Source organism: Patagioenas fasciata, chromosome 2 (genome assembly GCF_037038585.1).
Source record: "Patagioenas fasciata isolate bPatFas1 chromosome 2, bPatFas1.hap1, whole genome shotgun sequence".
NCBI lineage: Eukaryota > Metazoa > Chordata > Aves > Columbiformes > Columbidae > Patagioenas > Patagioenas fasciata.
In genome coordinates this window covers 37,117,517-37,132,404 of record NC_092521.1, presented here as the reverse complement: position 1 = coordinate 37,132,404, position 14,888 = coordinate 37,117,517, and the positions used below count along the sequence as shown (strand labels likewise).

The window sequence follows — 14,888 nt, the reverse complement described above, 5'->3', positions numbered from 1 at the left end:
TTTTATCCAAATATAAAAATCTTATTTTCAGACAAGCAGGTCTGGAAAAAAAAGAACAAACATTCAGAGTACTCATCTTCTAGCTGTGAGGAATTAGGTTAACACAAAACAGTTGACAGGCTCCAAAGGGGACACCATTCAGCACTCTTTCACCAGAGGAAGTGCTGTTACATCCAGAGTTTTTTTCCTAACACAAGATGAGTATCTATGAGGAGAAGGAAGAAAAACCCAGGAATCTTCATAGCTCCAAAAGAATCCACCCTCCCATGGGTGAGAAAAGGGCACTCACAAGTCAATTCCTTGTTCTATTATTTCCTTTTGTTGCTTTAGGACCTCAAACTGCTCTGGGTTGTCAGTGCCAGACATCTGTGTGCTGTAACTGCCAATTCCTGACGAAGCAGTAGAATCCAAGGAATTCAAGCTTCCATATCTGTTAATTGTCTCAGGGTGTTTGGTTTCATTGCTGTCCTGTTCTGTTGGTTTTTCTTGGCCTATAAATTTGGAAAGGGTTACATACATACAAAAGACATACAGTGAAAAGAAATGAAAATCACAGATTATTCTTCAAATCCTCTCTGAAGGCTTCTAAAACTTACTAGGGTTATCATCAATTATCTATTCATTTTTATATAAATATTCTGCTTTTGTTTTGGTTGGGAAAATAACAAAAAGCCCCGAAACCTCAACACATCAAGGAGGATTCTTTCAGTTAATCACACACCTGAAATCTAAATCACAACTATAATTTGTAGGCATTCGGAAAAGAATGTAGAAAACTCAGAAACCAAATTACAGATCTTTCCTTTCATTTTCAAGTCCGGTGTTAGCTTTGACCTGAAGTGAATCACACTAATTCTAAGGTTTTGGAAATAAAGTATCGAAAAGTGTTCAAGATCAGCCAGGCCAAGGAGCTGGTGCTTTCAGTTTGCAAGACAGCCATGCTAACCACCTCTAAAAAGGTGATTACTTCACCTACCAACTTTGAGTGTTTAACCTGAAAATTCTGGCATAACCTTAGCTCTTTTCATCTCAGGTCAGATGGAAACAAGATTAAAAAGAGCAATGATTTATCTTCTTCACAGGTTACAATACCGGAAGTTCTATAGCTATATATTAATAAATTTTTAAAATGCTCTCCATTCGGCTTGCTTCAGTAGTAATTTAATCAATATGAAATTTGATGAAATTAGGGGGGCTTTAAACTAAGTTTTGTGATCTTTTTAAAAAAATAAATACAGAAAATAACAGGATTTAGTAACTTTCAGTGTAGTAGCCTTACAGGAATTCAAACAATTAAAAAAAGACAACTTTGATAACTTGTTCAAATGACACCAATCCAAACTTACCAATATTTCTACCAAAGAGGGGGAAAAAAAAAAGTTTATCATCTTTTTTTCATGCAGGAGATTTTTCCAATCTGGACACTGAAAGTACCAAAACACTGGAAAAACGCACTGAATGCCTGCAGCACCTCTTTACTGAAGCCAAAAGCAACGGCTCATATCTTACCAAGTGTTGTCTGAGAATTGGGATTTACATATTGATCCTTACTCCACTCTACCATGCACTTCAAGATAGATACTAAGCATTCCAGTCCTTTTTTTCTCAAACTTAATTCCTAGAAAAGATTTAAAGAGGAATACATTAGAGAAATTGAGAGTCTAGTCGTAACATATCATCCCAAGAAACATGAAGCTTCATAAAGTTGGGTAGAACTTTTACCTGAACATTAGACATGCCGAGTTCTTGGCTACCCCTTCCTTGAGCAATCTTTGATAGGTCATTAACCAGCCTTTCAAATATATTTGCTGCATTTAAATCACAATCATAGTTCACGTATATGTCCACTACGCTCTGGGCATCTATAAACAAAGTGACATTGTCAAACTTGGAACAAAAACTAGACCATTCAATGAAAGGCAAGTACAATTCTGTTATTTAGCACAAAAATGTAAAAACTAGAACCAAATGGTCCTTAATACCTGCACATATCCTTGTCAGCGTTTGGATAACCATCCATTTATGATCAAACGAGCTAGTAGACGTTTCCAAGATATACAGGAAAATTTCTTTGAAGAAAACCTAACAAATATTCCAGGAAGAGGGGGGGAAAATAAAATCTATTACAAACACAGTCACTAATGTTGATGGCCAATATTTTGACATACATAATTCTGAAAGCAGCACTTCAGAGGCACAGGAGACAAAAAAAAAAAGAAAAAAAAAAAAAAGAGGAAATATGGAAATAGAACTTATGCTTGATACATTCACACTAGGAATCTGCAAAATTTTGTTTTATATTCCAGTCACTCGAAACCAGAAGAACTGGGAATGATGTGAAATCCTGAATGACAATTTAGCCTAACAAGAAGTCTAAGCTGCTGTTAGAGTTCAAAACCATTTGGGATTCTGAAAGGGGAGATATTACCTCACCACAAAATGTTTCTCTATGAGACAACGATCATTACGGTATAACTGTGACAAACAGCCACTCAGGCAAATGAAAATTACCGGACCTTCATTAGAAGGGAAACATCTTGACCCATAAGAATCACTCTATGGTATAAGATTGCTGGAAAGTGGATACTGGTCAGGCATGACATAAAAAAATGCAGCAGGTCCACTGACAGGCAAGTCACTCTTCCCTAAAAAAGATGTTAGTTTTCCCCGAAATTGCCGCAGTATAGATGCTTTTCTTTGAAACAGAGGCTGTTGTATCCCCTCTCAATGATTTCCTCATCAGATTCATTTCTATTAAAAGCTATTTCAGCGGAGCATGCTTAGCAGCCAGGGCAGCCTTTTCCCACTTCTTCCAAAGCAGGAGCAATTGCTGCACGAGCATGTGAACTCAAAATGTGACCTGCTACATGGTGTGACATCATCATCCCACACAGCGTGACATCACCACTCTGCACTGCTCTGAGCTCACTGCTCCACAGCCACTTGTGGCTACCAAATCCAAAAACATCTGTTTTTTCTGGAATGCTGCCAACAGTCCCAGGCTGTCAAGCTCCTCTTTTCTGACAGCACCACACAAACATTCAAATATCTAACTGCCCTTGTTTTTAATATCAGATATTCCCTCATACCACAGTGATTTTACGCTATTAGCCAGGTAGAGCATAAGGCTAATTTTGCTTTAACTCGCATATTCGGGGACAACCAGCAACATTGACTTGAACCAGCTTTGATGGCAAGCTATTTCCTCAAGCAAAATGTGCTAACGATATTTCCATTTTATTGGCCACTTCAGAGAGAGGGACACAGTACAATCCCAGTTACTACTCTTAATAAGGAAAGCATCTCTACAAAACATAAGGACTTCAACACATGAGTGATCAAAGACTCTCAAGTGCTTAAATATACTCAAGAGTACTAGACTGATTTTAGCCACAACTTTACGTAATCCAAACAGAGGAAGACACAAAATTTTACTAAAAGTCATGCTATGAGCAATCCTTAGTTACATATTTGCTGTTTTCTAATTTTTTTACTGAATGAAAGTAATGTTATATACCCTTTGAAATTTTTTTTTTTTTTTCTGGACTTGACTTCCTGCAAATATATTGATTGATCCATTTAGAAATACAGTTACAATACAATTAAGGCACAACTCAAAATATTTTAACTGTCAGAGGGTAGTGCTAGCTGAATATTTAAGTCTAAGGACCAAGGGAAGGCCACTTTCCACAGAATCTGAAACTATTATTTTAAAATATGCCAAAAAATTCTTACACAGATGAAGAATCCAGCCTCAATCCCAAAATATATAGATTTTTTGTATTATAAATCAGAGCATATGGCTCTCCTTACAGCTCCAAGACACAAACGGAATGTGAAGTTGTCTACTTGTCTACCCACATCTTCTGAATAACCTTTAGGATCAGTAGCTGAAACAAGAGGATTTCTTAGCTCACAACCAGGAAAAACAGAAAGTTTCTAGAAACTGCTGTCCCCTGTACTTTGTAATAGATGGATACTTTGGCAGCATCAAGCTTTTGGCTTTCATATGTGTGAGGAGAAAATGCAGCCCTGCTATGTGGCGATGATCCTAATTTAGCATATTCTAGAAGCTGCTACAATAGTGTAGGGTAACCTCTCCAGTTTTCCTCTGATATGTCTTCATTTTCTGTTTGGAATGTGGGGAAAGGATGGCAGTGATGGAAGCTCATCAAATTTCTGTCAGGGAAGTTCAATCGCGATGCATTTACCACCTACACGCTGACTTGTAAGCTCTGTGAGTGCTCAGCGAGTCCAACACATTCTGGGCAGCAGGTGGCTCGGCCCCATCTGTCTGATGTGTTGAGCGCTGCACATGCACCACAGTCTAGTTGGACACACACAGTTTGTCTTCAAAATGCACCATCTTCTCAAGGCAATCACCAAACATATATTGCTTTCCAAGCTATACTCAAAGAAATACTGGAAATCCTACTGTTTCTTCCCCAAACGGCACCAAAATAACCTGCAAAGTGATCAGAATACAATACCCTCCTGACATGGTACTGGCAAAATCAGGTTCTTCCTCCAAAAATGCCACTATATATCAACTTATGCAATGACATCCCAGAGATGAAGAAATCCCTGAATGCAAGGTCCTTAACAGGAGGAACATTTTCAACACTTCCCAGCATGTTTTCACAAACTTAATGTCCACACTTATGGGGCAATCTGTGGGTCTCAGTATTCACGTAAACTCCCCAAAAAATAAAATTATCAACATGAACAGCAGGAACACACTGGCACACTACTACTTTATTCACCATGGAGTTAAGATGTTTAACACATAGGATACACAAGAGAGTACCCATGTGGTTCAAATGGACAGAATCTTTCCAATAAGCTGCTCATACCCTATGCCATAAGAATTAGAAGTAAAGCACAAAGCCTCTAGATATTATACATCTTGCTTTCCCCTATGACTTATATCTGTCCAGTGAGAAAATTCACAATGTCTTTCAGGACATGGATAATTCTTATCGCTAAGAATATGTATTTATCGCTACACATGGCCTAAGCAGTTAAATCATGCATATACCTGTTGAGAACTGAGGAAATTAAGATTATCGTGTTCAGAACATATATTGATGCAGGCCCTGATATACAAAGGGAAGTGGCTACAATAATCAAATAGTTGGGATTTTCCTAGAGAAAGAAATCTGTTCAAGTGACCTTAAAGAAAATCCACAATGCATTTCAAGTCAGTAATTTTTATCCTGAAATTCCTTTGCAAACCCATACCTTGATCAGCCTTTTCATAAGTGTACCCATTTTCTTAATTTGTACTATGTAGTGCAGAACTAAAACCTGCTAACCATATTATTGAACAGTAGTTGACCGGGCTTATCCACAAATCTACTAATTTCTGAGTTCGAGCATCATTCTGCAATACCATACCACAAAAACCAGGAAGCTCTTAAGGAAACTAACTCAAGTAGCAATAGTGAGTATGAGCATACTACGTTATCACTGTAAAAATTCATCTCAATCACAGAGTAAATCAAAGCATCTTTTACACTGTAAAATTTCTTCGTTTATGTTAATATCTATTATTAAGTGATGAAATGGCCTACTTCTTTATTAGGTATTTCATTTCATGTTCTAGTTAACATATGATGGAAACTTTTTAAAACAGCCCTAAAAAGGTTTTCCCATCACTTTCCACTTCAACAAACAGCACTAGCACAACTGTCACATTACTCCTGATGTTACAGAGCAAATTTTAGCTAATTGGTAAGTATTCCAAAGGAAACGCTGCTATTTCATTTGAAGGGAGTTTCAAGAGCATTGTTGCAAGCAAGTCCATTGCCACTAGGTGAAAAAGAGCTTCTGTGCACAAGAAGATCTGGCAAGTCTTATGCAAAAGCTGAGATTCAGAAAAGAAAACTAATTTCTCTAAACAAGACCAAGTTACCCACAAATATAAACAAATGGTCACTTGACACTCCTCCACCCCTTAGAAATTCATGTACATACCTCAATCTGCATCTTTAGATGAGTCTTGAAGTTCGAGAGGAGGGTAAGAAATATTGAAAGTGAAAGTTCAAAAACTTCTGGAACTGATGAGACTCCATTTTTTGACAATGCAACACAAAGGTACTGCTTAATAGCATTAATAAACATTTCATTTGTCCTGAAGACAGGTCCTGCATTTTGCAGAATGGACAGAAGCAACTGCAATGAAAGGATCTTTGATCGCAGTTCATGAGATCTAGAATAAAAAAGAAATACAACAGATCATCCCAGTGTACACCATAAAAAAGAAAAGTCTCTTGTAAAGTCAATATACCACAGTGATTTTGTATGAGGAATGTTCATGAAATCAACTAAAATTTGACACAACCTGGTGTGGAAAGGATCACAAAATTATCTCTATGTTTTTTGATGAAGTGGTCACTCTTCAGTCAAGAAGGTGGGCAAGAATAACTTTCCCCAGTTACTGTTTTTCTCCATTATTGTTTAGCCACTGTCTCAGCAGCATAGCATCACAGAACAGCAGCAACAGTAGGCAATGCTGTCCACCTCAGTCAGAGGATGAAGGGAGCATTATTTCCTTTTAAAGGGTTTTTGGAAGATCCGATCTAAAATATCCACCCCATCTACAGAACCCCAACTACTAAAAGGGGGAAATTCTTCCTCCTGCATTTCCACCAGCACCCAAAAAGAGCTGAAGGACAATGAAGACAACAGCTGCTCTGCCTGACCTGTTTCCTCCCAACACTGAAATCTTTTCTCAAATACAGTATTTTATATTGTTTATCAGTCATTGGTCCCATCCCACTCCAAGAGCAGCTAAGATATATAACACGCCTATTTTAAGCATGGCAATAGCAAAGTCAGGCAACTTTAGTGTTGTCAAGTGCTCCACAGTAACATCATGCTTCTTACAGACTGCAGTAAGCAAGAATTCATGTCAGAACAGTGCTGCAATTTATGTCTAAAAAAAAAAAAAAAAACCAAAACACACAAAACCCAAAACAACAAGAAAAAACAACAACAAAAAAACCTCAAACACACACATCCCGAAGTTTATAGGAAATCGGCATCTATGAAAATATCATGCAATTTAAATATCATTCTGGGCGAAAGCATTCTTTCCTAGTCTCCTGATGCTCCTTCCCACTTCGGATCATCTCAAAAAAAGCCCACAGCTCTTCTGAAGAGTAGGTACAGAGACAAATGGCTTTCCCAACAAGACTGTCCACAGCTTTCACTGAACAACCACCACTGACAGAGGACACTTATGAAACATAAGGAACAACAGGAAGGTTCTCATACAGTACAGCCCAGACAGGGTAAGGAGTGCTTCAAGCCAACATGTGACACACACAATAGCTGGATATTTGCTGTATGTTGCAAAAATACGAGTCTAATTTTAAAAAGTCATTCCAATCTAGCTCAAAACAAAAATGCAAGTGAATAACAAGTATGCCGCAAATAAACTCAATGATTTCTGCACATTGGAAACAAAGTGAGCTGGGAGGATGTCAATCTGCAACCATTTCAAACTCATAGAATATAATCCCAAGCTCAGACCTTTTGTCTGATGACACTTTTGAGAAGCAAAATGTGATCAGCCAAATTGGGTGAGGAACATGCTCCTCCCATGCCTCCTAATGCGCTGAAAGTCAAAGTAAACACTCCAAACCAGCTCTCTGTAGTTCTTCAAGAAAATGTCTGGCTCTGGGGACAGCATGACCTCACAGAACCTAATGTAAGACTCCCCTTTGATGCAAAAGGCTTGACTCTTGCATCACGTTCTATCAAGTGTGCAGACAACACATGAACATACCATACTTTGATATGAAACATAAGAATTCAAATATGAAGTTCAATTATAAATAAAATATTCAATATTGCCTACTTCCAGCAAGTATCAGCTCAGAACTGAAGTCCTAACTTGCTGGCCTTACCAATTCTGTAGGATGTGTAAAGCCCATTAATTTAAAACAAATTTAAGGACTAATATATAATAAGTAAACCTTCAAGACATTTCTCCCCCATCTTATTTCATTCCAGGTAAAAAGGAGATAAAGACATTAAGCAGCTTCCCAGGAAGCACAACCCTGATCTCAACTCCCAGTCTTGTGATTTTAAGCTAAAGCTCCATGTCCAGTTACTTACAATTTTAAAATATTTTCATTAAAGACTTCATAGATACTTTCACTGGCAAGATGTTTCTTAGAGGCAGCTAAGCCTTTTTTTTTTAAATGCTGTAGATATCCTACGCCTTCTCTTCCAATTACAGCATGTTTGTAATAGTTCAAAAAGCCATTAATGCCTCAGAATCACTGATGAATTCTAGGCACTTCTCCAAACACAGGATGTCTTCAAATGCCTTTGCAGCTAATTCTTGTTGCCCTAAATGCCATTTCCTCCAATTTGTTCTACATGAAGAGCTTAATCAGTTCTAATATGACCGTCAAGGACTCCACAGATTCAGATATGCTCCAAGTGCCTCAATAGCTAATGCTGCTCTTCCAGGGAGTTAATCCATTTTAATAACTGGACAGTCTTAGTCTCAGAGAACTGACTAAAACCACAGGATTGTCATGGCATTTCCTGGAAGACAAATTCTGAAAAACAGTGAAGAAAAACTTCATGCTTCAGTCTTCTTTCTTGGATGTCTTGACTTTCCATAGTGCATCACTAGATAACCATTTGAAAATGGTTCTAGACTAACCCTTCAAAACCCTTTCTACTAAATCGTACATTTTTTTCAGCTTAGTAAATCCACGACACATAACAGTGATTAAATTAAACTCCCTTTAAGTTACCTGCTTAACAAGTTAGACCTTGAAACAGTAAAGCTTGGTTCATTTTGAAGAATACTGGACCTTTGATGGTCATCAGGTCATACTACAGTTTTACTATCTGAGGAATAAAAAAGCATTCCTCTTGAAAATGATCACCAATTGCTCCTAATGTGCAAAATAAATGTGCATATAAATTCTAGCCAAGATCCAAAAGGCAAAGTTCATTGCCAACGCTCACAACCAGCTAATACTGGCACACATCCATAAAGGAAAATATTTTTTGGTTTACAACAAACAATTCCCTAAGCCAAATTGAAAACACAATCTCTTCAAGTCAGAGGACAAGATTTCAAAAACACCCAAATAAAGACTGTGTTCAAAATATCTGTGTTTTGATTAAGGAGGCTGTCAAAAGTGTCCACCCTGAGCAAAACAATGAAACACACTTATCAGTTCGAAGTGAGGAGCTCGTATTAAGATGCAGTGTGTGAGTATGTGTACCCAATATGCAAGAGATGTAAGAAATTGTGAGGCATAAACAACAATGGTTACAAACCTAGGTATTACTTAAAAGAAGAGCAACATTTCCCAAGACCAAAAATACCTGAAGACTCTCTTTACAAACCCTTCTGAAAATTGATATAAAGAGCAACTAGGAACAACATGATGCACTTACAGGAAGCGTAGGTGTTCTTAAGAAGCTTCTAAACAAGTAGAAGGGTAGCAACAGTTGCTTTCATTTAACACACAAAAGATGCATTAAAACATTAAAAGTACCTTTTCAAAGCTTCTAGGTTCTTTTTACCACATAACTATTTTTTTCTGAATAACTGAGGACTCTCAAAAATATTTAAATTAATTATAAGAACTCTAAATTCTACTTACTTTGGATCTGGAGGTCCATCTGACAGAGGCTTCATGGAGAGTTTACACAGTGACCTGAATACAAGGAAGGCATCCTTTTGTAAAATGTGGGAAAACTTAGCACCAGGGGTAGGTCCTGAAGAATTTCCAGATTCCTAAAGAAGTTAACATATTTCAGTATTCCATTTTGCATTAGCAGGGTGTGTAGGGATATCCCCACCTCCTAGCAACAAGAAGTCAAGACATTATGCAAATATAACCAATTCACCATAGCTTTATGGTCTCAGGACTAAACCAAATGAAAATATTCTGCCGTCCAGTTAAAATTAACAAACTTGCCAATAAAAATTGCCAGATCATTACAAAGTCAGAATTAATTAAAGACTATTGTGAAATTAGGTAGGTCAAGTTTAAGTAAGGTAACATGCAATGAATTCCCCTCAGATATCTTCAGTAGATAACTAGTTTAAAAAAAACCCAACTCCTCGCATTCTATTAAAATGTCTAGGTGGTTATGTATCTGTGCCAAGATTTGGTAAAATTTCTAAAGTACAATAATCACCCCTGTTACTAAGTTCTTGCAATTATGTATTATTGTTCCTTATATAAGCAACCTGTTTAATGTTAATCTTTTTTTTTTTCTATAGCACATGTGACTCTAGATTTTTTTAAGCTTAAAATCGACTATTCCCAAATCTAATTATACAGTACACTTTGATAGCAGATACACTCTGTCAGCTGATACTGCATACATGCTGGTATTTGTTACAGAGGGAGTATTTTCACATCTTTTTTGTTAATGAAAATACAGTCCTCTCAGACATGAAACTCTTAATCTGAAACCACTGCAGTAAGGTCATGCTACAGGTTTGAAATTTCTATTTTTAATTTGAAAAGAACACACTGAAATTATACAGGTACGTCTATAATTGGCTATATTCTTCACTATGTGTATTGAATGCTAGTTTTATAGTTTTACAGGAGCACTTCAAAAAACAGGGGAACGGGCTCCTTGAATCTTGGAACAGTGTACTCTATAGGGCAGCTAAAAATACTAGGGTAAAAAAAGGCAGCACATGCAAAATTTACTTGACAAAAATTTAATTTAAATAGTGCATTGAAACACAACAGTGCCTAGAAGACAATAGCTGAAATGCATCTGAGTAACTTATTTTATGGAATTATATTAAACACTCTCTGCACAAGTGTTGGACAACAATTAAAATGTATTACTTTTTCCAGTATTTCCTAATTTATAACTGCCTGTACCTGAGTATCATTGGAAGAGACGGATAATCTGTCATCAGGTAAAGATGGTGTATAAGCAACAGAAATTGGAGTCCCTGGAATTCCATTTGCCTGAATGTTTTCACTGTCACTGCCATCTTCTAATGTTACAATTGTGCCATCACCACCTGCACTTTCAGCAGTCCCTTCCACATCTATCAGAAAAGAAGAATTATAAACAAATGTTATACAAGAATGCAAATTAAAAAGAGCCTTTTAATCCAACATTCAAATACTAAAACAATCATAAGCAAAGTATCATAAGGAGCCGCTCAAGGCAGAATTTACACAGCACTACATAACTACAAAAAAATCCAAATACTCTTAATTCCCACTAATGAAAATTACACTGAAAAAATGACTTCCAACTTTACATTGCCACATGAACCATTTTACCAAGTTTCCAAGAAGCATTGGGAAGAAAATGTCCCTGATTTGATTAGCACTATATTTTTCAGTCTGTTGGAAAGTGTATCACTGCTACTACAGCCACAGGCCCATTTGTGAAGAGTTTGTGGAATCAAAACAGAAAAAATAAAATAAACAAGAACTTGTATTTCTAAAAGAACATTAGTCTCCAATATAGAGTGTAAATTAATGTATGAAATCTTGTTCATTTTACTGTTAAATAATGCACAGCTAAGGTCAGACAACTGAAACTGTTTTCTTCAGCATGTTAAGTGCTATTTAAATGTCATTTTAGTTAAATATTCAGAAGTGTTAAAATAATTCTTAATGTCAAAATTAAGACTGGTCTCTATTGACTAGACAGATATTAATATAATACCTCCAACTACGATGTTCACCATTTCCTGCACAATACTTTCTACAATTTCTTGTGCCTTCTCTTCACACTCATTGCTTTCACCATCATATGTTTCTCCATCAGCTTTAGAAAGATCTTTAAAAAGAAAAACAAACGCAAACAAATATTAATGAGAAACGCAGAAATGAATAAGATATTTCACTTGCATTTGGTATTTAAAAATTCAATCATAAATCTATTAATAGGAGAGTATACATTATAAAAGTTGTGTTTGGATGCTTTGCAAACAGTAGTCATAGAACATAAGCATTTCAGCGTACAACCTGTAAATGGTAATTCATCAACAGGCCTATGCCAACAAAAGACATCAATTTTCTATTTTCATGTACATTACAAACTGAAAACTTACTAGTTTTTGAAATTTTATTCCCAAAAACTTTCACAATATTACATAGGTGCAAAGAGGAATCTTTGCTACAGTGACTATGGCAGTGTGTAGGATCAAAGGATACTCCTGATAGAGTTTAACAGTGGTAACGAGGACAACAGGCATTTTGCATTAGTCAACTATTTGAAAATATATGCCTGACTCCCGATTTGGGAGAGGCGGGAAAAAAGACAATACTCAAGCATTTCTTTTAACAGACCTTTTCCCTCCCTCCATGAAACAGAAATACACACTGATTACTTTCTGCTGCCGTGGCTTGGTCGGCTTCTGTCTGTTCATTTTCAGCGCTAGAAATATCAGATCCATTTTCTGCCTCTATATCTTCTTGAAGGTTCTTGTCCATATCATTCGTGCTGTGGTCAAGCTCTCTCTCATGCTCTTTGGACAGCTGATCAGCCTGCGTCGGAATATGTCTCAACTGAGGTGATTCAGGCTCATGATGGCTTACTGGAGACTGCTGTAAATGGTGTTGCTGTCTGTGTCTTTCCTTTTCCATCTGTTTGGCTTCCTGAAGCTACAAAAACATTGCAATCACACAAGAATTTCACTATCAAAATAAAACAATGAGCTGCATACATACTGTATGCATAATTTTATAAACATGAACTCTCCAATGTCTCTGCTTAAACAGAGCCTTCATAAAGCTCTAACAATTTAAGAAAATGCATCCTTTGTATTATTATAAATAACTTAAATATAATGGGATAAACCTTTGCAAGAGGGTTGCTTCCCAGCTATGCACATTAGACTTAACTCTACCTTCACTGAGAAAGAGGGATGACTAAACTACATGTAGTATAGGACCTAGAGCAGTCTGCCTACCCTATAAGGAATTTCAGTCTGTAGATGTCAGAATATAAAGGACTGTATGGAGAAACATGAAGGCATCTTTTTTTTCTTTTTGAAAGCTCTCACAAACAGAAATACATTGGAGAACTTATGCATCTTCTGTTATCCTACAAGCACATGGAATTAAGACAAAGACTAAAAAAAATCCAGGGAAAAAACAAAACAAAAGACCCAAAACCAAGAGTTACAAATGAAAAGAGCAGCACTTCCAAAACACTACAGAAGAGAGATCCTCAGGAAGAAATCATCATACTTAAAACCGTAAGACAAAGACTACTTTAGTGTCGTGGTTCCTTGATCTGGAATCTTCTCCCATAAGGGAGAAATTTCTGTAATTTGTCTAAAGGATTAAGACAACAGTCATTAAAGTCAAACCAAAGCAGGGTGTCCTTTGAGGTGATGCTCTACAGACTGGCTTTCTATACCTGCAGAGCCCACCTTTTATCAAAAGTTTTGTAACTTCTCATACTGTTATTCTGGCTACTATGATCTCTATTCTTCCACTTAAAGCTTTCTATGCTGCAACTTTTGGGGTGCTATAGATTTCCAAGCAGATATTACCTTTCAAATTACAGCTCAGATAACATCTTCTAGTATTTGCCAGTTATCATACTAAAATAACTGCCCTGAGTGTGCAAAACCAGCAGAACTGCTTATCAACTTGCATAAAGACTAGAGTTATAATTTGGTAAAAATTAAGACTTCCACTGTAAAACAAAAATAATCCTCTTCTATAGTAAGATGCTTAAAACGACAATAACTGCATAGATTTCTCAGAAGCATTCACTGCATGACTTTTGCTATGATTTATCATAAATGTCTCATAAATCTTTGATTGTCACGGTACCATGTACCAATATGCAGTTGCTTCCAAGATGAAAGTAAGTACTACATATTCTTGAGGAAACCTGAAGAGTTTGTATTAAACAGCAGAATTTATTTTAAATTTCATTTAGAAGTAGCTAGGAATTCCACCAGTTCTCTAGTCTGGGCATTTGCCTTTCTATTTTGTTTTTTTTTTTAATAAGAATTAGGCCAATTACTTTGCTGTGTTGTTCTTTACTATCAGCAGTGGAAGGCACAGGGCATATGCTGGGGTCCCTGCTGACACACATCTCTTAGTGACTACTACACATTCAAATGTTAAAAAGTGTAAATGATTATATGACCAGAAAGGTGTGTTGGGTTTGGATTTTTCCTTTGTTTGATTTTTTGTTTTGTTTTATTCACGGATTACTTCTGCAGTGTTAAACATCACTATACTAGAGCATTTCACTAACACTCATGCAACTCCAGATGTACTCGTACGCAGGCAGCACGGCACCTCTTAACAGCCTGACAATAGAAACTAAAGTTGAATACATCCATTAAATATAGAAGATCGCTATGAGAAGTTTAAATTCTGTACACTGTCCCCATCCTTCCAAACACATTTCACATCTATTTCAGACTGTAGAACACAAGAAGAACAATGTAAGATACCAGGTTCTTTTTTTATTATTATTTTTTTCCGAAGTACATAAGTTAGGAAAGTCAAAAAGCTTTAATAATAATGACAAAAATCTTGCAAGCTGGTTTGCTGTTAAGAGCTAGTTTCTGTATAAAGATACTGAGATACTCACTGCTTGATTTTCCATACGTGCAAAAATGACATTCAGCATTTGTGTTAGAGTGGCCTTGGCTGTGGTTTGATTTATGAGATTTTTGCTTGCTAGATAGATATTGTAACATGTTCTCACAGCCTGTAGCACTGTTCCTTCGTGGATTTCTATGTGTTGAGATGTTACTGCAGTGAGCAAAGCCTAAAATAAATAAACACAAACATATTTTCCAGTCAAAACTTTTCTTGTCAATCAAATAGTTTGCAAATGAATATCAAAATAGGATTACTTTAAAAATATAACTAAGTACATATCTT

General features: G+C 36.5%; 1 protein-coding gene across 2 annotated transcripts in view; it reads right to left on the bottom strand.

Moving 5' to 3' along the window:
* ARFGEF1 (ARF guanine nucleotide exchange factor 1) overlaps positions 1 to 14,888 on the bottom strand; it is a 93,992-nt gene that overhangs the window by 34,924 nt on the left and 44,180 nt on the right. For both annotated transcript variants that reach the window (XM_065830340.2, XM_071804038.1), the window contains 10 exons: positions 14,593 to 14,772; positions 12,362 to 12,635; positions 11,695 to 11,808; positions 10,890 to 11,062; positions 9,642 to 9,775; positions 5,977 to 6,211; positions 1,983 to 2,082; positions 1,723 to 1,862; positions 1,510 to 1,618; positions 290 to 491 (listed from right to left, as the gene is read on the bottom strand). In XM_065830340.2, coding sequence (XP_065686412.1) covers positions 290 to 491; positions 1,510 to 1,618; positions 1,723 to 1,862; positions 1,983 to 2,082; positions 5,977 to 6,211; positions 9,642 to 9,775; positions 10,890 to 11,062; positions 11,695 to 11,808; positions 12,362 to 12,635; positions 14,593 to 14,772 — 1,661 coding nt within the window. The remainder of the gene's footprint in view (positions 1 to 289; positions 492 to 1,509; positions 1,619 to 1,722; positions 1,863 to 1,982; positions 2,083 to 5,976; positions 6,212 to 9,641; positions 9,776 to 10,889; positions 11,063 to 11,694; positions 11,809 to 12,361; positions 12,636 to 14,592; positions 14,773 to 14,888) is intronic.